The sequence below is a fragment of the Bos mutus genome, chromosome 1 (genome assembly GCF_027580195.1).
Source record: "Bos mutus isolate GX-2022 chromosome 1, NWIPB_WYAK_1.1, whole genome shotgun sequence".
NCBI lineage: Eukaryota > Metazoa > Chordata > Mammalia > Artiodactyla > Bovidae > Bos > Bos mutus.
This window is the reverse complement of record NC_091617.1, coordinates 52,488,178-52,515,436: the sequence shown is the minus strand read 5'-3', so window position 1 is coordinate 52,515,436 and position 27,259 is coordinate 52,488,178. Positions and strand designations below refer to the sequence as shown.

At 37.8% G+C, this 27,259-nt stretch overlaps 1 protein-coding gene across 6 annotated transcripts in view; it reads right to left on the bottom strand.

Moving 5' to 3' along the window:
• DZIP3 (DAZ interacting zinc finger protein 3) overlaps positions 1-27,259 on the bottom strand; it is a 131,686-nt gene that overhangs the window by 57,366 nt on the left and 47,061 nt on the right. For 5 of the 6 annotated variants that reach the window (XM_070368858.1, XM_005905919.3, XM_070368861.1 and 2 more), the window contains 4 exons: positions 5,500-5,576; positions 3,230-3,847; positions 1,350-1,382; positions 167-336 (listed from right to left, as the gene is read on the bottom strand). In XM_070368858.1, the coding sequence (XP_070224959.1) occupies positions 167-336; positions 1,350-1,382; positions 3,230-3,847; positions 5,500-5,576 (898 nt within the window). The remainder of the gene's footprint in view (positions 1-166; positions 337-1,349; positions 1,383-3,229; positions 3,848-5,499; positions 5,577-27,259) is intronic. The other variant, XM_070368864.1, reaches the window with a different exon arrangement.

Sequence of the window (27,259 nt, the reverse complement as noted above, 5' to 3'; positions counted from 1 at the left end):
ATTGTAGAAGAAAGTACTGGGAAAAGAACTATTCCAATTCAAGCTCTGCATAAACAATATGATAATATAAAGTAAGACTATCTAGGATTCTTTAAGAACAGAACATGTAACAAACTAAAAGCCTTGATTAAGTTCTTCTAATTCAAATATTAATGAGAGCTTATACTTCCTGGAGATCTTTAATAGATTCTGTTGAAGATTCACTGAGTATCGATGCCCCATCTTTATTCATTTCTGCTAACTGTATTTCAGGGATTGATTTCACATTTATATTGTACTCCATAAGAGGTGGACTTAGTTCTTCTTCTTCATTTGGTAACTCTTCTACTTCAATACCTAAATATTAAAACCAAAACATTCAAAATCTGTATGCACATAATTTTATCTTTATCACTATTTTAAATATATTTACTCCCCCCATAACACCATCCCAGAAATAAAAATAGAAGACATCTTACTCTGTTCAAGTACTAAATGAAAATAAAATGTCTATTTATCAATGACCAAATTATAATAGGTACATATACTAGCCTGAAACCAATCAGTATGAACACATTGGTAAGATATTTTACTTTTATCTTAAGAAGACTATAGATATTAGATAATCTAGAACTTAAGTCAACCCTAAATATTAGCTTTTGAGTATCCTGACACTGACACTGTTAACACTGCAACTAGTATTATTTTAGGGCATAAATTTGAAACATAAAGAAAAGAAGGAAAAGTTCGATTTATTTTTTTCCCTTTTTTCCTTCTTTTTCATAACCAAAGGTTGTTAAAGGGTATCAGCCCCCTATTATGTAACTTCTTCTTTGACACCATGCTCCTTGATTGTGCTCCTTCCTTTGACTCATCACAATTGGTTCAAACAAAAGGCATGGTATTCCTTTCTTAAGTATAATTTTAGTTGCAGAATTTGAATTACATTTAAAAAAACCAACAGTACATAAATGAAAATCAAATAACTAGCAACTCATTACCTGGCAAAAAGTATATAGCTTAACAATGGATAGTTAACCAAATAAAAGCTACATAAGCTAACGAGTAGCATATATGATCAGGCAGAGCAAGCAAGCAAGCATTTTTGCCTGTTGAAGTGTCCTTTGTGTCAGAAGTTAAAATACTCTGTTAGGGTAAACTTCAGGGCACATATACTAAGAGGAAGGCAGGGTAAAAAGGCTCATACTAGATTCAGTTGATCAGTAGTGATTTGATCATATAATTTTCCAAACTTATAGTAAACACAGTTTATCATACAGTTTATTTGGGCCAAGTAAAAATCTACAGGTGCCCCTTAGCTACACAGGGTTGAAAGGTCACTTAGGTATTTGGTTTCTAAACATACTTACGTTGACTGCCTGTTATTGACTGTAGAGCAATTCCTATGATACATAAAGAAAAATTTTAGATGTATAATTGAAAATGCAACCAACAAATATCAGACTGAGAATAAGAAAAACCATAAAGTTTTTTTATATTGCACCAATAAATATAATTAAAAATAACCTTCACTCATGAATCCAGTTTAAACAAAGTATAATTTTTAGATTAAAACATAAATTTTATGTTATAAAGCTTATCTAATCCATGATTAGAGAAAGGAAAGTTAAAAAATATAGTTCATAATAATGTCTAGAACACCAGTACTTTAAACCAAGAAGCAAATTCTTACAATTGACAGTCTAAGGTCATGAAGTAATAATAGGTAATTATGAAGCAAATCTCCATTTTAAGTTTGAGCCTTTTTTTAAGCAAAATCCTGATAAGCAGCCCCTCTCCTTACCCATTAATATTTATTAAGCACCTATGATATATGAGGCTGTATTAGGCTCTAGAGTTTTAAAGGTGAAGAAAAAAGATAACCTTTATAGAGAGTTAGTGGGGACAATGGATATTAATCAGATACACAAAAGAAAACTACAACTGTAGTAACTACTAGGGAAGAATGATAAGATTCTAGGAAAGCCTCTATTAAAGAGACTTGACCAGTAAGCTCTACAGACTTCCAGAGTGAGAACTGAAATGCCTTGAATCTATCACTCAAAGCTCTTTCCCAAATATTACCTTTATTTTCTTAAGTTATTGTTGTTTAAAATCTTAACAGAATAAATGCAAAAAAGAAAGCCTCTAATTTATAAGTTAATTTACAAGTCAAGGGTTTTTGCCTGACTTTCTTGTATCATCAAACTCAGCATTCTCTTCTTTCATGTTCAAAAACAGCTTTTAAAGGTTAAGCAGGAAAACACAATGGTATCCCAGAGCTTTAGCTAAAGGACTGGGATGGGGTCTAGCAATTATTTCTGAAGAAAATCTGGACCAGGTCAACAATTACTAGACTTGCAAAGCTGTATGTTTAAATAGCATCAGTGTAATCATCAGTTGCTCACCAGGTAGTATGACTAATAACTTGGGACCAGGAAAATGCAGCCAGAATAGCACAGTGAGGGTTTCAGTGATGCTGACATACGTTCACCTTCACCTTCCATGACAGCTGAGAAGCTATCCTGGAATGTGGAAAGGTGGTCTAAAGTCTTTCCCATAACAGACAGTGTCTGAGCATGGCCACTGTTGACTTTAGACACCTTGCATAAATGTTATCTGATTTTTAAGATTACCTATGACCAATGGAGAGCTAAACTTCTAAACTAAAAGTCACAGTTCTGATAGAAAGGTGAAACATGCACTCATGGTATTTACAAGAGCATTCTTGAAACACGCAGTACCTGTATTTCACGGTTTTAGGCATCCTTAATTTTGTAGAAGTGATAAAACTCCTCTACTTAAAAATCTTCAACAATTCCTTTATGAAAACACAAACTCCTCAGCGTGGCAAGAGAAATCCTCTTGAATTTATTCTATGAACTCTCCCCTATGTTAAACTCTGTATTGCCAAACTTTTTGTTCCTTGAATTATATTTCTATGTTTCTATACCTTTGTTCTTGTTTCCTTCTGAAATGTCCTTCTCCATCTTCTTCACTTGGCTAACTTTTACATTTAAGAATTCCTAAGATATTATATTCTCCAGAAAGCCTTTTTGGATTCTCTTAGACTATAATTTCCCATGGTATTTTGAAAACATCTCTAGTACTGTAATTACTACTAATGTCTTGATGAGTCTATTCTCTCAAGAATGTGAGCTCACTGAATCTCCTGGCCTTAGCAGTGTGTCTGACACATAGCAGACACTCACTGAAGGTTTACTAGCTTAGGTAAATAACTATTTTGTACCTTGCTGATAGCAGGATAACATCCTCTGGATGATTTCTGGTACTGGTATGCCTAGATAGATGGACAGTTGATGGTAATCAAGGGAGATATTCTCAATGGGATTCTCCTTCACTTTGTCAATATCTTCTTTTTTCATCCCAAGGCGCAGAAGAATATCTGAAACTTTTTTCCAAATTGAACTGAATTGTGACTCAGTGAGACCATTCATCAAAATCTCACTAAGGAGGATATCTCTGTATTTGCACAGCCTCAAGATGTCTGCAGACTTAGAGAGATCAGAAGGTGGTGGTTCCATATTCCAGCCTTTTTTGGGTGCAGGGAACACATTCAAATGTTTTATGAGAGCTAATAGAAGGTATAAGTCAAACTGTTTGGACTGTGGTAGCTCCTTGTTTGGGGGATAGAGCAGATGCCATGCTCCACCCAAAGGGTGATTGGTCCAAAGATGGTTGTAGTAGGGTTCCAGTACATTCTTGTGTATAAGAAGCTCTTTTCTCAAAAGAGGGGGTGGCAGAGCCTCATCAAATATTTGCCGAACAATGTCAGTACCAGAAACAATAATTATATGAAGCAGATGATAGAAATAATTATAATCAAGTTTGAAGATAGGCATTTCATCTGAAAATGAATTTTGAGAAGTCAAAAGATTCCACATTAATGTTCTTTTTCTATGTGGTTTCAGGTATTACATCCTAAGTTCATGTAGGACAGGCACTATTCCAAAAGAATAAAGTATATACTACAGAGCTTTGCCACAGCCAGTGCTCAATAAGCATGCTGCTATCTGTCTAGCTGTCAAAAAGTCAAAACAAAAACAGTATGTTCCAAGCAAAAGAAATCACAAAAACTCATCACCACAGAAGCCTTTCAACCGTTCAGTGTTTTGTTCAAATAAATGATCTGTGGCCACCAAATGGCATAAAAGTATTAGGCCTTTGAATATTTTGAAGACTGTCAAGAATGGTAATTGCCGGTGTTTAATTATACTTTATTTAGGCAATTACGTTTTACCTTAATCAGCATTGTCCAATAAAAATTTCTGTGGTGAAAATATTTTAAATTTCTGCTGTCCACTATCCAGTGAGAGTGGAAATGCTGCTTGTCTGACATAGGAATTGAATTTGAAACTTTATCTAATTTTAACGAGTTTAAATTTAAATAGCCACATATGGCTAGTGGCTACCTTATTAGAAAATGCAGAACTATATTAAGAAACGTAAAATGATTTAATGCCTTGCTCCTCAAAGTATAGTCCATTGACCAGCAACAGCAACTTCCACGTGGGAGCTGGCTAGAAATATAGAATCTCAGGTCTTAACCCAGAGTTACTGAATTGGCACCTACAGCACCTATAATTTAACAAAATCACAGATAGTTCAAACATATATTAAAGTTTGAGACACACCAATCTAATGAATCTCTTACTCTTATCTTCCCAAAAAATAAACTAATGACTAAGTAGGTGTTTCATCAATGAAGTGGAATGAGGCATGAGACTGAACTATTTGATATTTGATATTTTGAACTATTTGAACTATTTGATATTTTTTCTGGTTTAGTAGCACCTCCAAACGAGAAAGCAGACTGAGATGAATTAGAAAGTAATAAGAATATGGTATATGACAGTATATTTTTAAACTAATATTTATCATTATCCTTAATGAATGTGTGTTTCAAAAGATTTTTAAAGTAATATACTCTTGCTTGATATACTTGACATAAACTGTGGAGGCAAGCATGGTTACAAAGCAAATGACTCAAGGAGGAGCTTTCTCTGGGCTGCCAAATAAGCAGCTGGCTAGAATCAGGGACATCCCCAAACAAGAAGGAATGCCACGAGACTACACTTCCCTGGGGCCAGGAGACCTTAAGGTCTCCAAATGCTGAGCAGCTGGCATTTGTTAGCACACTCCTGAAGAGGTGGCACCATTTGGACTTTGAGCCCAAAATGTTCATTCTTTCCATTTCACCCTTTAACAGGGAATGCAGCAAAGAAGGAGAGGTTGGTAAGAAGATCAGATGAAGCTCAATCTCTATAGCCACAGTTATGCACTACCTCTCTGTAGAGGCAAGGTAATGTGATACCCGTACACCTGATATTTCTGTCAGTGAATTCCAGCCTAGACCAAGTGATGCTTGTTAGTATAAACCCAAGCCCATGAACGGCAAACATAAATAAACATATGGTTGTTAATGGCATGATACTTTACATAGAAAGTCAAATTTTTTAACACAGTTCTTAATAGCAGACATATGAAAGTAAAATATACCTTTTGTACCAAGTTTTAAACTGATCTTCGGTCTTATATCAGTATCAGTTATTTTCAGATGCATCAACTTTTTATAGCTGCAATTGGAAAAAAATAAGTTAAAAAAGTCAGTGAAGATTTTTGATATCAGCATGGCTAAGTCAGTGAGCACTTTCTTCTTCTACTCCTGGAAATAATTTAAAAGCAAAGGAGAAAACTGAATGAACAAATAAAAACACCAACAATAACAACCCTACAAGGCCATTTTCACTGGAATTCAGAGGCAAGTAGAATTGTTAGATTTCATACAAAAAGAATCACATGACTAACTTGTTTGCAAGAAGACTGTATGGTAGCAAAAAAATAGAAGTCTTTGCATTATAAAAAGTCAGCAAACCTGGAACTCCTCCCATATCCTCTTCCACCACAGAATCTTCTTACCAATAACTATTCTTAAAAAATTCATTTAATTAATTACTGCATGCATGCTCAGTCGCTCAGTCGTGTCTGACTCTTTGCAACCCTTTGGCCTGTAGCCCACCAGGCTGCTCTGTCCATGAGATTTTTCAGGCAGGAATATTGGAATGGGTTGCCATTTCCTCCTCGATGAGATCTTCCCTAACTAGGGATCAAACTTGTGTCTGCATTTCCTGCATCACTGGCAGATTCTCTACCATTGAGCCATTGGGGAAGTCCCCCTTTTAATGACTAGCAATTAAAAGAGACACAAAGAAAGAAACTGGTATAGTGTCAATACGAATAACTAGGAAAAAAAGAGAAAAAAAGTAGCAAGATTTATTAAATAGACTAAGTAAATGCTGCCATGAAATAGCTGAAAAAACTTGGCACTTGACTTCGAAAAGAACTCTCCCACAGAAAACAATACCAAAAAAAAAGGCAACACTAGAATGTATGCTTAGCTTAAAGGACAGAGATGGTGGTGGTGGTTGTTACTGATTTTATCTCTAGCACCAGCATAACACTGCCAATCATCTGCTACAAAGAAAACATTTTAAACTCTTAACAATATATAGTAACAGCAAAGACACTGAGTAAAAGGAATTCTACATTGCCAGCCAGCCAGAGTGTAAATTGGTAAAACCACTATGGGAAACAGTTCAGCAAAATCTAGTAAAGTTGAAGATATGAATAGATGGCCTAGCAATTATACTCCTAGGAATACACTCTGGAGAATTTTTTGCACACGTACACCTGGAAACATATATAAGAATGTACATCATAGAACTGTTGTTACAGTCTAAAACTGGAAATAACCCATATGTCTATCAATGATAGAACAACTAAAGTAGTATAGCTATAAATGTCTCCAAAGGATTCTCCAGGCAAGAATACCGGAAAGGCTTGCCATTTCCTTCTCCATGGGATCTTCCCAACCCAGCAATCGAACCCAGGTCTCCAGCACTGCAGGCAGATTCTTTACCGACTGAGCTAAGAGGGAAGCCCCATAGCTATAAATGAAATAGACCAGTGAAATGAAAAACTATAATAGGAAAAAAATTTCAATGTCTATTTAAAAGCATAAAAATGAGTGTTTAAATGTATATAAAATTCAAAACAGAAAAAAATAAACTATACTTATAAGCAACAGTATATTATGGAATCAAGGAAATATGTAGAAGTAAAATATATGATGCACAAAAATGGGAAGAAATCACACTATATTATTGTAATGCTCATACACTATATATGATGCATTATTTAAAAACAGATTTTTATAGGTTAAAAATGTGTATCATCACAACATTGTAAATCAACTATATTGCAATAAAATCATTTAAAAATGTGTATCAAAGGTTTCAGAGCAGTCACTTACTATAACAAAAATAAATATAATAAAAAAAAAACAAAAAACTGCTATCGGGAAACAAAAAACAAGGGCAGAAGGGAAAAATTGAAAACAACCAAGAATATGGTAGATTTAAATCCAACACAATCAAGAATTATAGCAAATGTATGTGGAAATGACCATCTAATTTAAAGACAGACATTGTCAAGCTGGATATAAAAAAAAACAAACAACCAAGACCTATGTTATCTCTAAGAAACCCTCTTTAAAGGTAAAAATATATATGTGCTGTGTGCTAAGTCACTTCAGTCGTGTTCAAGTCTTTGCTACCCTAAGGACTGTAGCCTGCCAGGCTCCTCTATCCATGGGATTACATAAATTGAAGTAAATGGTTGCAAAAAACTATGCCGCACAAACAGTAACTAAAAGCTGGAATAGTTATACAAATATCAGATAATAAACTTAAAGCAAAAATATTATCAGGGATAATCAGGGATATCCTTTTACATAAGGATAAAGGATTCAAATCATCAAGAAAAAAAGAAAGTAACCCTATATATGTGTGTAGTATCTAATGAAAAGAGTTTAAAAATATACTAATAGGCAATAGAAAAAGACAATATATAGACATCAAACTTCAACATTTCCCTCTTAGTAATTGATAGAAAAAGTAAACAGATAATCAGTAGTGATACAGAAACACTGAAACAAAACTAATAAATCAACTTGGTATATTAATAGAACATGGTACTAAACAAAGGCAGATATAGTTCAAATGCAATGAGACACTTATCAAAATATACAATATTTAAGTGTCATAAAAGAAGTCTCCACAATTTTTAAGGCTATAATGCTTGAAAATATATTCTGTGACCACAGGGAATGAGATTGGAATTCATATATAGAAACATAGTTGAAATATCCCCAAATATTTGGCAATTATTTAACACACTTCCATACTTATACACACACACAATTAGAAAATAATTTGAGTTGAAAAACCTAAAAACAACTTACATATTAAAATGGATGGGACACAGCAAAAGCAGTGATGCTAAAGGAAAGCTATATATTCTATAAAGAAAAAAAAGTCTCAAATCAATCATGAAATCTTTCATTCTAAAAAATTATAAAAATGTGAGAAAGCTGAACCCAAAGCAAGCAGAAGCAAGGATGTATAACAAAAGTTAAGAACAAAAGACAATGAATTGAAAACAGAAAAATATTAGAGAAAATCAATGAAATGAACTGATTCTTTGAAAGGATCAACAAAATTGATAAACTTCTAGTCATAATGATCAAGCAAAAAAAGACACAAATTTCCAACATCAGAAATTAAAAGGGTGACGTCACTGTAGAATCTACAGATATTAAAAAGGGATCATATGGGAATATTATAAATAACTTTATGCAAAGATATATAACTTGAATGAAATTGACAAACACCTTGAAAAAGACAAACTATCAAAGCTCATTCAAGAAAAAATAATCTTAATAGCTATGTGTCTATTACACAGAAGAACTATACAGAAAAGATTTTCATGACCCAGATAACCACAATGGTGTGACCACTGACCTAGAGCCAGACATCCTGGGATGCGAAGTCAAGTAGGACTTAGGAAGCATCACTACGAACAAAGCTAGAGGAGGTGATGGAATTCCAGTTCAGCTACTTCAAATCCTAAAAGATGATGCTCTGCAAGTGTTGCATGCAATATGCAGCAGATTTGGAAAACTCAGCAGTGGCCACAGGACTGGAAAAGGTCAGTTTTCATTCCAATCCCAAAGAAAGGCAATGCCAAAGAATGCTCAAACTACCGTACAATTGCACTCATCTCACGCGCTAGTAAAGTAATGCTCAAAATTCTCCAAGCCAGGCTTCAACAGTACGTGAACCGTGAACTTCCAGATGTTCAAGCTGGATTTAGAAAAGGCAGAGGAACCAGAGATCAAATTACCAACATCGCTGGATCATTGAAAAAGCAAGAGAGTTCCAGAAAAACATCTATTTCTGCTTTACTGACTATGCCAAAGTCTTTGTGTGGATCACAGTAAACTGGAAAATTCTAAAACAGATGGGAATACCAGACCACCTGACCTGCCTCCTGAGAAATCTGTATGCAGGTCAAGAAGCCACAGTTAGAACTGGACATGGAACAACAGACTGGTTCCAAATAGGGAAAGGAGTACGTCAAGTTAAATAAGCAGGATGACAAGGCTGTATATTGTCATCCTGCTTATTTAACTTACATGCAGAGTATATCATGAGAAACGCTGGGCTGGATGAAGCACAAGCTGGAATCAAGATTGCCGGAAGAAATACCAATAACCTCAGATATGCAGATGGCACTACCCTTTACGGCAGAAAGTGAAGAACTAAAGAGCCTCTTGATGAAAGTGAAAGAGGAGAGTGAAAATGTTGGCTTAAAGCTCAACATGCAGAAAACTAAGATCATGGCATCTGGTCCCATCACTTCATGGCAAATAGGTGGGGAAACAGTGGAAACAGTGACAGATTTCCTCTTCTTGGGCTCTAAAATCACTGCAGATGGTGATTGTAGCCATGAAATTAAAAGACACTTACTCCTTGGAAGAAAAGTTATGACCCACCTAGACAGCATACTAAAAAGCAGAGACATTACTTTGCCAACCAAGGTCCGTCTAGTTAAAGCTATGGTTTTTCCAGTAGTCGTGTATGGATGTGAGAGTTGGAGTATAAAGAAAGCTGAGCGCCGAAGAATTGATGTTTTTGAACTGTGGTGTTGGAAAAGACTCTTGAGAGGCCCTTGGACTGCAAGGAGATCCAACCAGTCCATCCTAAGGGAAATCAGTCCTGAATATTCATTGGAAGGACTGATGCTGAAGCTGAAACTCCAATACTTTAGCCACCTGATGCGAAGAACTGACTCATCTGTGAAGACCCTGATGCTGGTAAAGATTGAAGGCAGGAGGAGAAGGAGACGACAGAGGATGAGACGGTTGGATGGCATCGCTGACTCAACGGACATGAGTTTGAGTAAACTCCGGGAGTTGGTGATGGACAGGGAGGCCTGGCGTGCTGCAGTCCATGGGGTCTCAGAGTCGGACACGACTGAGTGACTGAACTGAACTGATCTCTTAAAAATTTTTAATTAATATGTAAAAGAAAATTCCACAAAGAAAATTCCAGTCCAGATGGCTTCTCGAGTAAACATTCAAAACATTTATAAAATTGTTGTTGTTGTTCAGTCGCCCAGTTGTGTCTCTTTGTGACCCCATGGACTGCAGCACGCCAGGCCTCCCTGTCCCTCACCATCTCCCAGAGTTTGCCCAAGTTCATATTCATTGCATCGGTGATGCCGTTCAGCCATCTCAACCTCTGCCACTTTCTTCTGCCTTCAATCTTTCCCAGCACTAAGGACTTTTCCAATGAGTCCTCTGTTTGCCTCAGATGACCAAAATACTGGAGCTTCAGCTTCAGCATCAGTCCTTCCAGTGAATATACAGGGTTAATCTCCCTTAAGATTGACTGGTTTGATTTCCTTGCCATCCAAGGGACTTTCGGGAGTCTTCTAAAGCACCACAGTTAAAAGGCATCAGTGTTCTGCCTTCTTTACAGTCTACCTCTCAGAACCATATGTGACCACTGGGAAGACCACACCCTTGACGATACGGACCTTTGTCAGCAGAGTAATGTCTCTGCTTTTCAACACACTGTCTAGGTTTGTCATCGCATTCCTGCCAAGAAGCAATTGTCTTCTGATTTCATGGCTGCAGTCACTGTCCACAGTGATTCTGGAGCCCAAGAAAAGGAAATCTGTCACTACTTCCACCTTTTTCCCCTTCTATTTGCCATGCAGTAATGGGGCCAGATGCCACTATCTTAGTTTTTTTAATATTTAGTTTTAAGCTGGCTCTTTCACTCTCCTCCTCCATCCTCATCTAGAGGCTCTTTAGTTCCTCTTTGCTTTCTGCCATTAGAGTGGTATCATCCACATATCTGAGGCTGTTGGTGTTTCTCCCTCCTATCTTGATTCTGGCCTTTAATTCATCCAGCCTGGCATTTCTCATGATGTGCTCAGCACATAGGTTAAACAAACGGGGTGGCAGCAGACAGCCCTGTCATACTCCCGTCTCGACCTTGAACCAATCAGTTGTTCCATATAGGCTTCTAACTGTTGCTCCTTGACCCACATACAGGTTTCTCAGGAGACAGGTAAGATGGCCTGGTATTCCCATCTCTCTAGGAGCCTTCCACAGTTCGTCATGATCCACACAGTCAAAGGCTTTATTATATTTCAGGAAACAGAGATAGATGTTTTTCTGAAATTCCCTTGCTTTCTCTATAATCCAGCAAATGTTGGCAATTTGATCTCTAGTTCCTTTCCCTTTTCTAAACCCAGCTTGGACATCTGGAAGTTCTTGGTTTGCATAATGCTAAAGCCTACCATGCATGATTTTAAGCATGATCTTACTATCATGGGAGATGAGTGGAATTGTCCAATGGTTAGCACATTCTTTGGTACTATCCTTCTTGGGAATTGGGATAAGAATTGACCTTTCCCAGTCCTGTTGGCCACTGCTGGGTCTTCCAGATTTGCTGACATAATGAATGCAACACCTTGATAGCACTGTCCTTTAGGGATTTGAATAGTTCTGCTGGAATTTCGCCATATCCACTAGCTTTATTAACAGTGCTTCTTAAGTCCCACTTGACTTCACACTCTAGAATGTCTGACTCTGGGTGACTAACCATATCATCGTAGTAATCCAGTTCATTAAGATCTTTTTTATACAGTTCTTCCATGTATTCTTTCCATTTCTTCTTGATCTCTTCAGTATCTGCTAGGTCTCTACCATTTTTATCCTTTATTGTGCCCATCTTTGGCTGGAATGCTACCTTGATATTTCCAATTTTCCTGAAGATATCTCTAGTCTTTCCCCTTTTGTTGTCTTTTTCTATTATTAAACACTGTTCATTGAAGAAGGCCTTCTTTTCTCTTCTAGCTATTCTTTGAAACTCTGCATTTAACTGGATGTACCTTTCCCTCTTTCCCTTGCTTTTTGCTTCTCTTCATTCTTCCACTATTTGTAAAGCCTCCTCAGTTAACCACTCTGCCTTGTTTTTTTTTTTTCTTTGGGATAGTTTTGTTCACCGCCTCCTGTACAATATTAGAGGCCTCTGTCCATAGTTCTTCAGGCACATTGTTATCTAGATCTAGTCCCTTGAAACAGTCCCTTATCTATTCGTTACCTCTACTGTGAATTCATACAGCATTTCAGTCATACCTGGCTGGCGTTGTGTTTTTCCCGGTTTTCTTTAGTTTAAGCCTGAATTTTGCTATGAGGAGCTGCTGATCTGAGCCACAGTCAGCTCCGTGTCTTGTTTTTGCAGACTGTATACAGCTTCTCCATCTTCGGCTACAAAGAATGTAATCAATTTGACTTTGGTATTAACCATTTGGTGATGTCCATGTGAAAAGCTGTCTCTTCTGTTGTTAAAAAAGAGTATTTTTATGACTAGTGCATTCTCTTGGCAGAATTCAGTTAGCCTTGCCCTGATTCATTTTATTCTCCAAGGCCAAACTTGCCTGTTATTCCAGGTATATCTTGACTTCCTACTGTCACATTCCAATCCCCAATGATGAACAGAACATCTTTTTTAGGCGTTACTTCTAGGAGGTCTTCATAGAGCTGATCAACTTCCACTTCTTTGGCATTGGTGGAAGGAACATAGACTTGGATTACTGTGATGTTGAATGTTTTGCCTTGGAAACAAACCAAGATCATTCTGTCATTTTTGAGGCTGCACCCAAGTACTGTATTTCAGACTCTTTTGTTGATTATGAGGGCTACTCCATTTCTTCTATGGGATTCTTGCCCACAGTAGTAGGTATAATGGTCATCCAAGTTAAATTTGCCCATTCCCATCCATTTTAGTTTGCTGATTCCTAAGATGTTGTTTATTCTTACCATCTCCTGCTTGACCACATCCAATTTTCCTTGATTCATGGACCTAACATTCCAGGTTCCTGTACAATACTTTTCTTTGCAGCACTGGATTTTACTTTTGACAGCAGACACATCAACAACTGAGTGTTGTATCTACTTTGGCCCAGCCACTTCATTCATTCTGGGGCTATTGGTGATTCTCTTTCATTCTTCCCAGTAGCAGCATATAGGACACCTTCAGATCTCGGAGACTCATCTTTTGGTGTCCTATCTTTTTGGCCTTTTATACAGTTCAAAGCATTTATAAAATAGTATCAAGGCAGCATTCTGACAAAATAAAAGTAGGAAAATTTTCAAACTCATTTTAGGAGGCTAGCATTACACTGATACCAAATCTAGACAAAGATATTACAAAAACAAACAAACAAACTTTGGATCAATTTCCCTTAGGTGCAAAGGGCAGAAATCCTTTAATTATACTAGAAAATTGAATCAAATGACAAAGATTCTCTCTAAGACCAAACTCTAGTCAGTTCCTTTTAAACGCTTTTTCAATTAGGCCCCATGCCTGTTCAGGTGCTCAACAGCTCCAAATTAGGATGAATTCTGCTATGTCAATTTTAGCCAGAATCCGCTACTGGTTATTTGGTCACTCTTGATATCAGACCAAATTCCTCTCCTCCGTATTCCCTCAGGTAACATTGATTATCCTGGCCTGACTTCAGCAAGAGTCCTATTAGGTAGGTTTAACAAAGAATTACCCTTGATGATTCTTAGTAATTTTTCATCCACTGATTCCCACTCTTCTCCCTGACTATAAATTCCTACTTGTTCAGTCTCACTCCCTACTACAAAACCCTTAGCAGTAGTCTCTATGCCTCTCATGAAAGTTCTGAATAAAGCCTGCCTTATCATATTAAAACTCATCATGAATAATATTTTGAACAACACCAATGAAATGACATCATCAAGACAGCAACATGAACATTCCAGACTTCAGTCTCCCTCACAAAAAAAAGACTAACGAGTAACTCTCCAGAGACAAGACACCTTTATGAAAATCCAAGAACCCAACTGTGAGGCTGATGCATCTCCCTGGACAACAGAGACAAAGCAGAGCTATCTTAAAAGGATTAGAAAAGCAGTCCTTCTTTGACCACATACCCGTCTCCCAGGCTGGCACAGCACTGAACCAAGAGGGTCCCTCTGGGTCTACAGTTTCTCCAGTGAGAAAAGGAAAACTCAATATAGGCATCTGGCAACCTAGCACTGTCGGAGGCTTACTAGGAGGCTTACATTTGGGTCTTGCCTCATAGGGATCACTGAGGCAAATCTATTGAGCGCAACCACTGAGTATCAGATAAACAGAGAAGAGGGGTAGAAATTACAGCAAGCAGTGCTTGTATCTTGGCAGACTACATTCCTTCTTGCAGTGGCTCCTGAAAAAGGCACAAAGAATGTAACAAATAAATAAAGCTTAAGGGATTTATAGGACAATGATAAGAGAAACAATATCAGATCAGATCAGTCGCTCAGTCGTGTCCGACTCTTTGTGACCCCATGAATCTCAGCACGCCAGGCCTCCCTGTCCATCACCAACTCCGGGAGTTCACTGAAACTCACGTCCATCAAGTCAGTGATGCCATCCAGCAACCTCATCCTCTGTCATCCCCTTCTCCTCCTGCCCCCAATCCCTCCCAGCATCAGGGTCTTTTCCAATGAGTTAACTCTTTGCATCAGGTGGCCAAAGTACTGGAGTTTCAGCTTTAGCATCATTCCTTCCAAAGAAATCCCAGGGCTGATCTCCTTCAGAATGGACTGGTTGCATCTCCTTGCAGTCCAAGGGACTCTCAAGAGTCTTCTCCAACACCACAGTTCAAAAGCATCAGTTCTTCGGCGCTCAGCCTTCTTCACAGTCCAACTCTCACATCCATACATGACCACAGGAAAAACCATAGCCTTGACTAGACGGACCTTTGTTGGCAAAGTAATGTCTCTGCTTTTGAATATGCTGTCTAGGTCGGTCATAATTTTCCTTCCAAGGAGTAAGAGTCTTTTAATTTCATGGCTGCAGTCACCATCTGCAGTGATTTTGGAGCCCAGAAAAATAAAGTCTGACACTGTTTCCACTGTTTCCCCATCTATTTCCCATGAAGTGGTGGGACCGGATGCCATGATCTTCGTTTTCTGAATGTTCAGCTTTAAGCCAACTTTTTCACTCTCCACTTTCACTTTCATCAAGAGGCTTTTGCGTTCCTCTTCACTTTCTGCCATAAGGGTGGTGTCATCTGCGTATCTGAGGTTATTGATATTTCTCCCGGCAATCTTGATTCCAGCTTGTATTTCTTCCAGTTCAGCGTTTCTCATGATGTACTCTGCATAGAAGTTAAATAAACAGGGTGACAATATACAGCCTTGATGAACTCCTTTTCCTATTTGGAACCAGTCTGTTGTTCCATGTCCAGTTCTAACTGTTGCTTCCTGACCTGCATACAAATTTCTCAAGAGGCAGATCAGGTTTGATTGTGATCCACACAGTCAAAGGCTTTGGCATAGTCAATAAAGCAGAAATAGATGTTTTTCTGGAACTCTCTTGCTTTTTCCATGATCCAGCGGATGTTGGCAATTTGATCTCTGGTTCCTCTGCCTTTTCTAAAACCAGCTTGAACATCAGAAAGTTCACGGTTCACATATTGCTGAAGCCTGGCTTGGAGAATTTTGAGCATTACTTTACTAGTGTGTGAGATGAGTGCAATTGCACGGTAATCCCAGAAGGAGATAAGAAAGAAAAAGGGACAGAAGAGTATTTAAAACAAATAATATCCCTTACCTAAACTTCAGGTGCAAAATGGACATTCAGATACATAGGGCTCAAAGAACCACAAATGGGTTGAACCTTAAAAAGATTGCACTGAGATGCATTATAACTTATTTAACAAAAGTAAAAGACAAAGAGAGACCTTTGAAAGTAAAGAGGAAAGCAACATTGCCAATGATTTTGGCAATGATTTTCTGATATGACATCAAAAGCACATATAAAAAAGCAAAAATAACTAAGTGGGACTACATCACACTAAAAAGCTTCTGCACACTGAATGAAATAGTTAACAAAATGAAAAGGCAACCTAGAGACTGTAAAGAGTCTGCCCGCAATGCAGAAGACCAAGGTTCAATCCCTGGGTTGAAAAGACCCCCTGGAGAAAGAAATGGCAACCCACTCCAGTATTCTTTCCTAGAGAATCCCATGGATGGAGGAGCCTGTCAGGCTACAGTCCATGGGGTTGCAAAGAGTCAGACACGACTGAGTGACTAACACTTCTTCATTTTATGTGTCCAAAGGAAATACAATTTCTGTCTCAGAGACATCTACATCCCCATGTTCACTGAAGTATTATTTACAGCAGCCAAAACATGGAAAACAACTTAAGTGTCTGTTAATGGATGAATGGATAAAGAAAATTTGGCATATATATACACTACGGAATACTACTCAGCCATAAAAAGGGAATACCACCATTTGTGATAAATGGGTAAACTTGGAAGGCATTATGCTAAGTGAAATAAGTCCAACAGTGAAAAACAAATACTGTACAATCTCACTTATATGTGGGAGCTGAAAAATCCTGAACTCAAAACCACCCCTGGTGATTGCCAGGGGTGGGAGTGAAGAGAAAAAGTTAAAATTTTACATAACCTCCTACTCCTTCTGCCTCTGTAACCCAGCTTGCTCCTTGCAATGTCTAGATCACATAGGTCACAGAAAGTAGGGACTCACAATACTAGGAACTGGAGCTTATCTCACTCACCTTTGTCCTGCTCTTTGCAATCACCCTAGCCCCTGCAAACCCGTAAACCCACTTAATCATGCCTGTCTGGGTATAAAAATCTCTGTAACCTCTTTGTTCAGGGTTCAGAGCTTGGAGTGTTAACTCTTCTGGGCCCCCCAGCATAATAAACCTGAGTTCTCCAACTCTCCAAGTGTGGTGCTTGGTTTCTTGAGTACTTATTACTGCAACATTTCTGGAGGCCCCAGTCAGATTCCAACCACACTGGCCCCTTGGGCCACTAGACTGGTGGCTCGGCCATGCTGGAGGCAAGGAACCCAGAGATGAATGTGGCAGTATGTTACCTGAAGGTATTCCAGGTTCTCTTTCAGACCGGTGTTCCAAATCTCCAGACAGCCGAGCCCCGACTGGACTCATTGGAGGGATGGACTAACTCACCAGGAATGGCCACAGGATAAGGTAAGGCTCTGGGGTCGCTCCCCAGGCAGGAACCTACCCCAACGGGTAGAAGAGACTAATCACCTCCTTGGGCTCCCAGGAAGGGAACACTAGATAGGAAGAACTGGGGACTTGGGAGTAAGGGAGGCATTGTAACTGATAACCTCCTTGGGGCTCCCAGCAAGGGAGCAACAGTTAAGAAAACCTGGGGACTCAGGAGAAGGGAGGCATTGTGATAGCCTCTGAATGGTTGTGAGTGCGTGATTGCTGACTGAACTGAGTGAGAGAAACTTTTTTTGGAAACTGCAAAGCCAATTCTTTTTGCATATACAGTTAAAAATAACTAGCTTGTTAAAAGGCCTGCCAAGGAAAAAGCTTGAAGTTAACCCTTTCCATGTCCTTGAGATACACAACCCACTCTGCCTGAGACCTCAGTCTTGGGCAAATTAGAACTTCATGCAAAGAAAAAAAAGGGGTCAAAGAGATATTTTAAATCTCAAACAGAAAACTATAAGATCTCTGTCTGTCTGTCTGGATTTATGTATGTCTCAGTGTATGTCTTTTTACTGATATATTAAGTTGTAAATGCATTCTAATTTAATTGAGCTAAAGAAAATTGAGTGCTTATAAATTAAACAATTCTAAGTACAAGAAAAATTAACCTAAATAAATTTCAGATTCACATAAACTGGGAAATATTCAATATTAAATATCTAGTATTAATGTTTGTTTGCTAATCTAATAAGGAAGTAAGGTGTATGTTTTTAATAAAGAAGATATAAAAAATAAAATTTTATTTTATAAAGGGAAAACAAAGTAGGTCTGACTTACAGATGGCTGTTACAGAGAGTGATTAAAAGGTTTGTGGAAAATGGACCCTAAAAAGTCTGTGCACCTAAATGAGTTTAAAGTAAGCTGGTACAAAACTTGAATTTGGCCTTTCTCTCTGTTAACAGGACATACTTTCTTGAGATGCTGAACTACTTTCAATAATAGATTTAAGTTTCTTTACCTCTTAATTGATCTGTTCTAAATTTACCTTTAAAATCTTTTGTTAACTTTGGCTAAGAATAACTATTGTGACTTACACGATTCTACCTGACTATTATAAACCCTTTTGATATTTATTGATAAAACTTCCTAAACAACTTGACTTCTAGATAAATTTGGGATGCTTCAGAGGGCCCCTGAGACATCCCAAAGAGCTATTAAGCTACCTGGGTTCATTGGACATGTTAAATTACATAGGAAGTACTGTTGAAGTGAAGTGAAAGTTGCTCAGTTGTGTCCGACTCTTTGCGATCCCATGGACTATACAGCCCATGGAATTCTCCAGGCCAGAATACTGGACTGGATAGCCTTTTCCTTCTCCAGGGGATCTTCCCAACCCAGGGATCAAACCCAGGTCTCCTGCATTGCAGCCAGATTCTTTACTAGCTGAGCCACAAAGGAAGTACTGTTGAAGGGGTAATAAATCATTTCAGATTATACTGTATGGTTGATGTTAGTAATATAGGTATCCTAAAATTGTGTAAAATTCATATAGATCTGATATGTCCTGATAAAATATGGTCAATTATAATTCTAGTTATCATATTAAAATGTTATGACCAGGTTTCCTTGTCAATTGCTATAGAATCGGATTTTAAACATGCTTTCTATGGTTTTATTCTCATGCCTTTAAAAAAATACTGCTAGTTCTTCAAGATTTATAGAAAAGAGTTTCTAAGATTAAGCAAATAAACAAATTTTGTTACTAACAGTAAGCCGGTACCAGACTGGAATTTGGTCTTCTTTCTATTTAGAGAACAAAGTTCTTAGAATGCAGCTTTAAATAACAGATTATGAATTTCTTTGCCTAAAAATTTAAGTGAGTTATATTTGTTTTTAAAATATTTTTGTTACTTTGATAAAGTAAATAAACATCATTTAAGATTATGGTACATGTAGACAAAGTTCATTCTGCTTCAACAACAAAAAAACCCTCACAGTTAAGATTTTTGCTGTCCTGATGTCCTTAAAACATGGCAATAGTCTGCTCCTAAATCAGGAAATTAAAAATAGATAAACAACAGCTCAAAATCAAAGAGCCAGGGCTAGGGGAAATCCAAGATGACCTCTTGGCTTTTCCCAGCTCCCTGACAGACTTCATTTTTATTTCATGGGTTAAAGCCTTACCTGGCTACAGTGTTAATGCCCTCACAGTGAGTTCTCCAAAAAAAAAAAAGAAGAAAAATGTTTCACTGAATATTAAGTGTAGTGTTGTTAATTAAGGTCTATGCTTCTAAGACTCACTTCTGAGATAGTTCCTTGTTATGGTATATTGCCAAAAGTTTTAATTAAGTTATTAAAAAGGACACTCTAAGATTGTTTCTAAAAGCTTATCTCAATAACCAGTCTTTGCATAAAGATCAGATGTTCCATGATATACAACCAGGAGATGAAAACTTGGCTATAATCATTTAACTGAGTCAAATGAGCTGGGGTACACCAGGCTATACCCAGTGAAAATTCTTGACTTAAATTCTTGCTTGTGACCTTACTAATAACTGCTAACTATATTATTTTCTATGTAGCTTGCTTCAGAAGAGTATCTCTTATGTTACCAAATGTGTGACTAAGCCTGTGATAAAATGCTGATATGCAGTTTCATATGAGATCAATAATTGTAATAACGTAACTCTAGATATGGATAGAAACAACAAGAGAAAATATTTTCCTGGACCAAGAGGCTAGTAAGACAGATATGGTCCAGAGACTTTTGCTACTTACAAGGCCTGGTCTAGTGACAACACATTCAGTGGCCTTTCAATGGAATCTTTGTTAGATCTGGGAATGAACCTTCCCAGCTAAGTGGGACAGAATGACCATGAAATGCCCAAAAAATATGGCCAAGTATGTGGCTATGAAGGGACCTTGCTGACTGGAAGGTGGCCCTTGCCAGCTGCCTCTACAAAGATTAAATCATGACCACTACAAAATGCTGACCTTCAACACACCCTTGAAAGGAGTTCAGGATGGAGACAAAAAAATAAGGCACTCTATGCTCTGGGAAAAACCCAGAAAACAGGCCTTCAGATAAGTCAGATGTTTTTAGGTAAAGATTTTTATGAGTCCAAATTCTTGCATCTTCTCATGCCTAGAGAAGCACTAATGTCACAAACCAATGTCTGGATGTGGTTCTCCTGGCTAGCCCCACAACAGCTTTCCTAATCTATTAATCTTTGGGCTATATATCTTTAACTTTCTTGTTAAGTTTGTTTCTCCAAGTAGTAGTACAACAAGAATATCCATCCACCCAGCAAACACCCAGACAATGCTAGAACAAGCTGCCTTATCACTCTGTGGGCTCTCCTCTCCCTCCATAAATGCACCCTGAGGTCCCCAGGCTATTCTCCCTTTGAGATCTTATACAGGAGACTGCCCCCAGTAATAGAAAAGCTCAAGGGAGACCACCAACAACTAGCTGACCTGGAGATGTCCTGACACCTCCAGGCCCTGGAAAAGTCTTCAGCCATATCGCCCAAGAAACCTTAAAAAGGATACCCATTCCTTTGGGCAACTGGGTTTATCCCTATCAGTCAGGAGATGAGATATGGGTTAAAGATTAAAGAAGGAACCACTTCAGCCAGTTTGAACAGGCCCTCACATGGTCATCCCGGCAACCCTTACTGCTGTTAAAGTTACAGATGTCATCCCTTAGAGTCACTACACCAGAGTCAAGAAATCTGCAGCTTCCTTGATGAGGACACCTGGAAAACAGTTTGGGACCCCAAAAAACCTCCTCAAGGTCTGGTTCCAAAGACAACAGCCCTCACCCATGAAGGACGCTGAGCCCTGCTCTAGTCACTCCAGAAGCTGACTAGTCAATGCACAGCAGAAGCTTGAGGACTCTTCAGCCTTGCTCCAGCCACACTCTGGCAGCTGGCTGGTCAACGCACGGCAGAAGTTTGAGGATCTTGCTATCAAAATATCAATGGATTTTCATTGTCAACTCTGGCCTCTATCCCTAATCAGTATTATTGCTGTGCTTTTCATTACAGGACCAACTAGACTCCCTGGCTGAGGTGGTTTTACAGAATAGGAAAGGGCTAGACCTATGACACCACCCTTATGGCAGAAAGTAAAGAGGAACTAAAAAGCCTCTTGATGAAAGTGAAAGAGGAGAGTAAAAAAGTTGGCTTAAAGCTCAACAGTCAGAAAACTAAGATCATGGCATCTGGTCCCATCACTTCATGGCAAATAGATGGAGAAACAGTGGAAACAGTGTTAGACTTTATTTTGGGGGGCTCCAAAATCACTGCAGATGGTGCATGCAGCCATGAAATTAAAAGACGCCTACTCCTTTGAAGGAAAGTTATGACCAACCTAGATAGCATATTCAAAAGCAGAGACATTACTTTGCCAACAAAGGTCTGTCTAGTCAAGGCTATGGTTTTTCCAGTGGTCATGTATGGATGTGAGAGTTGGACTGTGAAGAAAGCTGAGAGCTGAAGAATTGATGCTTTTGAAGTGTGGTGTTAGAGAAGACTCTTGAGAGTCCCCTGGACTGCAAGGAGATCCAATCAGTCCATTCTAAAGGAAATCACTCCTGGGTGTTCATTGGAAGGACTGATGCTGAAGCTGAAACTCCAATACTTTGGCCACCTGATGCGAAGAGCTGACTCACTGGAAAAGACCCTGATGCTGGGAGGGATTGGGGGCAGGAGGAGAAGGGGACGACAGAGGTTGAGATGGCTGAATGGCATCACCGACTCGATGCACAAGAGTTTGGGCAAACTCTGGGAGTTGGTGATGGACAGGGAAGCCTGGCATGCTATGATTCATGGGGTCACGAAGAGTCAGACACAACTGAGAGACTGAACTGAACTGAACTGAGACCTACTGACAGCTGAAAAGAGACGACTCTATCTCTTAATTGAAGAACGCTATAAACCAATCAGAAATAGTCAAGGGCAAGGCCCAACCACTAAGGGAATAAATCATACAAAGAGAGAAACTAGCTAATTTCTGGGGTAATTAGAACAATATCTGGAGCTGGGCATCTTGACTTCTCCCTTTAACAGGTCCTCTCTTCATGTTCTTTGCAGTGCTCTTCTGTGGTCCTTGTATTCTCAATGTAATTGTCAGTTCATAACCTCTTGGATTAAATCCATAAAGTTACAAACGGTAATAGCTCAATATAGCCCCCTAAATGATGGGGAGCTCTGAATGTCCTACCAAAACATGAGATGATGCTTTCTACAATAAGTGATAGAAGCATCAAGAGGGGGTAAATGAAAGGAAAAAATTAAAATTTTACATAACTTCCTGCTCCTTCTGCATCTGTAACCCAGCTTGCTCCTTGCAAAGTCTAGATCATGTAGGTCTCAGAAAGTAGGGACTCACAATACTAGGAACTGGAGCTTATCTCACTCACCCTTGTTTTGCTCTTTGCAATCGCCCTAGCCCCTGCAAATCTGCAAACCCATTTAATCATGCCTGTCCATGTATAAAAAACTCTGTAACCCCTTTGTTTGGGGCTCAGAGTTCGGAGTGTTAACTCCTCTGGGCCCCCCAGCATAATAGACCTGAGTTCTCCCACTCTCCAAGTGTGGTGCCTGGTTTCTCGAGTACTGGTTTCTACAACAGAATGGGTAAAGGGGTCAAAAGGTACAAACCAGGGATCCAAAATACATCATGTGACTATAATTAACAATGCTACAATGTATACTTGAAAGTTGTTAAGACAGTAGATCTTAGGGACTTTCCAGGCAGTCCACTGATTAAGACTTCATGTTTCCAATGCAGGAGGTGCAGGTTTGATCCTGAGTTGAGGAACTAACATTCTACATGCTACAAGGTGCAGCCAAAAAAACAAAACATCTTAAAAATTCCCATCATAAAAAAAATGTATATGAGGTGATGGATATAGTAACTAACCTTACGGTGGTAACTGTTTCATATATATATATATACATATATATATGAACATATATATGTGAATATTATACATATATAAAAGCTTCACACTGTATAACTTAAACCTACACAATATTACATACCAGTTATAGCTCAATAAAGCTAGAAATTAAAAGACAAGCAGCAACATGAAATAAAATAAAGATCATGACAATTACCTATTTGCTCCTGTAAGGCACATATGATTCAACATTTGAAAATAAACTGATGTAATTCAACAGATTAACAATAAAGAAGACAAAACCATATGATTATCTCAATGCATGCTAAAAAGCATTAGTTCATTATTCATTCATTATAAAAATTTTCAGAGAGGTAGCATGAGAAATGAATCTCTTCAACCTAAACAGGAACACCTGTAAAAATTCTACAGGTAACCACATACTAAATGGTGAAACACTGAAGGCTTCTTCCTAAGATCGGGAAAAGACTAAGATGTCTGTCTGCTCTCACAAGTGTATTCAACACTGTACTAGAGAACTTGGCTCATGCAACATGTAAAGAAAAATAAACAAAGAGCAAACAGATTGCAAAAAAGAAATAAAATTGTCATTATGCACAGATGGTATAATCATTTACAGAAAACCTCAAAGAATCTACAAATAATATTAGAATTAGTAAGTAGCAAGTCACAGGATATAAGTTCAATAGACACAAATCAATTCTATATAATAGAAATAACTAGAAATTGAAGTTTTATAATTATCATTTACAATAGCATAAAAAGTCAAATATACATGGATAGTCTAACAAAATATTTATAAGCCTGTACACAGAAGACTACAAAATATTTCTGAGCAACATCAAAGAAGACTCAATTAAATGAAATTAATTATACACCATCTTCATGGATGGGCGTTCTCAATATTGCTAAGATATAAATCATCCCCAAACTGACCTACAAATTCAATGCAATCAAAACCTCAGCAAGAAGTCTACAGAAATTTATAAGGTGTTTCTGAGATTTACCATGTAAAAGCAAAGGATCTAAAATAGAAAACTAGTTTTGAAAATTTAGGCAAATGCAAATTAAAACCACAATAAGATACCATTACATATCTTTTAACATGGCTGAAATTTTTAAATTTAATAATACCAAGTGCTAAACAGAATACAGAGAAACTATAATTCTCTTACAATGCTGGTGAAAATAACAAAATGTATAGCTACTTTGAAAACAGTCTGGCAGTTTCTTGTAACATTAAACACATACCATATGACTCAGCAATCCTGCTTCTAGGAATTTACCCAAGAGAAATGAAAGCATCTCTTTCTACAAAGAGTAATCCATGAATATTTATAGCAGCCTTATATATAAAGCCAAAAACCAGAAACAATTCAAATGTCACCAATTGTTAAATGGATAAATAAGTTATGGTACATCTATACAAAGGAAGACTACTCAGCAGCAAAGAAAACTGAACTACTGATACATGCAGTAACTAGGAAGAATCTCAAAATCATTACACTAAGTAAAATAAATCCAGATGCTACAGGTCTTCCTACTAGAGGATAATCAGCAAAAAGCAGTATTAATCAGAATGGAAATCATATCACTGGTTACCAGAATTTAGAGGTTGAAGAGGAATGACTATGTAATAGATTTTATAAAGACTAGGGAAGACGAAGAGCTATTGATCATGGTAGTGGTCACCTGGTTGTATATAAAGAAACTCACTTAAACGTATATTTTTTTAAGTGAATTTTACTGTATATGAACTATAGCTTAAAAAAGCCTAACCTATAAAAAAAATTCAGTGTTTAGAAATGCATTTATATTAATAAAGAAAGTGAAGAGATGATTACTGTGAAAGTCAGGTCAACAGTTACCTAGGAAGAGGAGAACTGAGTGCTTCTGGAGCACTAACAAAACTATTTGGTGCTTTCGGTAAAGCCACAAGACTGTATGCTTCATAATTCTTTTTTAAACTCTGTATTTATATTTTGTGGGCTTTTCTTCAAGCATATTTTAATAACAATAAAGCATTTTGGGGCTTTTCTTTAAGCATGTTTTAATAACAATAAAGCATTTTAAAGTTAAAAAACAACCAAATATTTCTGTCATTCATTCATAAAACCTTATGAGGTAGTTCTTCCACTTTTGATAATAAGGTTCAATTATTCCAGGGTTTTCCCACAGAAAATAACTATAAAACTTACACAAATTTCAAAAAGCAACTCCTTGAAGACACCAAAGAGTGGAAGAAACAAACCAACCAAACAAACTGAACGTAGAGGGTATACATATATGCTGAGAGAGAAGAGAAGAGAACTACATGAAATTAAGTTTATCACTTTTAGAGCTTTTAGTCTGAGGCTAAGTATAACATTCAGTTCAGTTCAGTTCAGTCGCTCAGTCATGTCTGACTCTGCGACCCCATGGACTGCAGCACACCAGGCCTCCCTGTCCATCACCAACTCCCGGAGTTTACTCAAACTCATGTCCATTGAGTCAGTGATGCCATCCAACCATCTCATCCTCTGTTGTCCCCTTCTCCTCCCGCCTTCAATCTTTTCCAGCATCAGGGTCTTTTCAAATGAATATTCAGGACTGATTTCCTTTAGGATGGATTGGTTGGATCTCCTCGCAGTCCAAGGGACTCTCAAGAGTCTTCCCCAACACCACAATTCAAAAGCATCAATTCTTTGGCACAAGTATAACACAGAGGAAAACAAAGGTCTCCCTGGTTAAAGGAACCAAAAAATTGAAGCCATGGAGCCATGGCTGTTGAGTGTGGGGGAATTCCAGAAAGGAAATAGAGAAGAGATCCCCCAATTTTTTTGGCCATGTCTCTGACTGACAGCTGAACCATACATGTGGAACACTCATTCACAGCAGCTCAGCTAAAGACAAAAGATCTGAATTGAAACTGGAACCACTAGGCAAGAAAAACAGCCTTGCAGTTCAGTTCCAAATAAGTTAATTGCCTATCAAAACAAAACTAACACACTCATTGCAGAATCTCCACATCTGTCATGTAACTATTGGGTACTAGCTATATGCCAGGCATTATGCTACATTCTGGGAATATACCAGTAAGCAAGTTAAAGTTCTTGCCCTCGTGGAGGCTATAGTCAAATGGAAAAGAGAGCCATAAAAGTACAACAGAACTTAGTAAATGTTTTAATAGGAGAAAAAAAGGGACTATGTCATTGAAACACCTAATGCAAAGTAAATAGGACTTTCTAGAAGTTTTAACCAGCCAAATTCAAAGGAGTGGAGTATCCTGGGCAAATTCTAGAGGTAAAACAGATGGCACACTTAATAACTAAAACAAGTTGAGTATAGTTGCTGCATATATAGTAAGAAAAGAATGACAAGAGACACCAGTGAGTATAGCAGGGTCCAAAGTGTCTTAAAGAACCAAGCTAATAAGTCTGAACTTAACCAGGAACAACTAGAAGTCTGTTAAAAGATTTTCAAGCAGAGAAGTGAAGTATTTCCAATTTTCTTTTAAAAAAGCTATTTTAATGGCTGAACAGACAGTTCTATAGACTGTTGAACAGTCAGACTGAAGAAAGGTAAGACTGAGCCAGAAAGACAAGTATAGAAGCTATTTCAGAATTCCAAATGAAAAATAACTTTATTTAGCTTAATAGAAGCACAAGGGCAGAAGGAGGCATGTACAATATATTTAAGAAGCTGAATTAATTGGACCTAAAAAAAGTTACATAGCAGTGTTGGGAAGAAATATTGTGAATCTAACTGTGGGCATATTGAACTATAGATCTTTTTGAAAAATAAAAATGGAAATATTTAGCATTCAGGTAGATAGACCTAGAGTTTTGAGAGTGAGATCTGAAGCAGAGATAAAGATTTGCGTTTCATTAGCTCACAGGGAAAATTGATGCCTCAGGT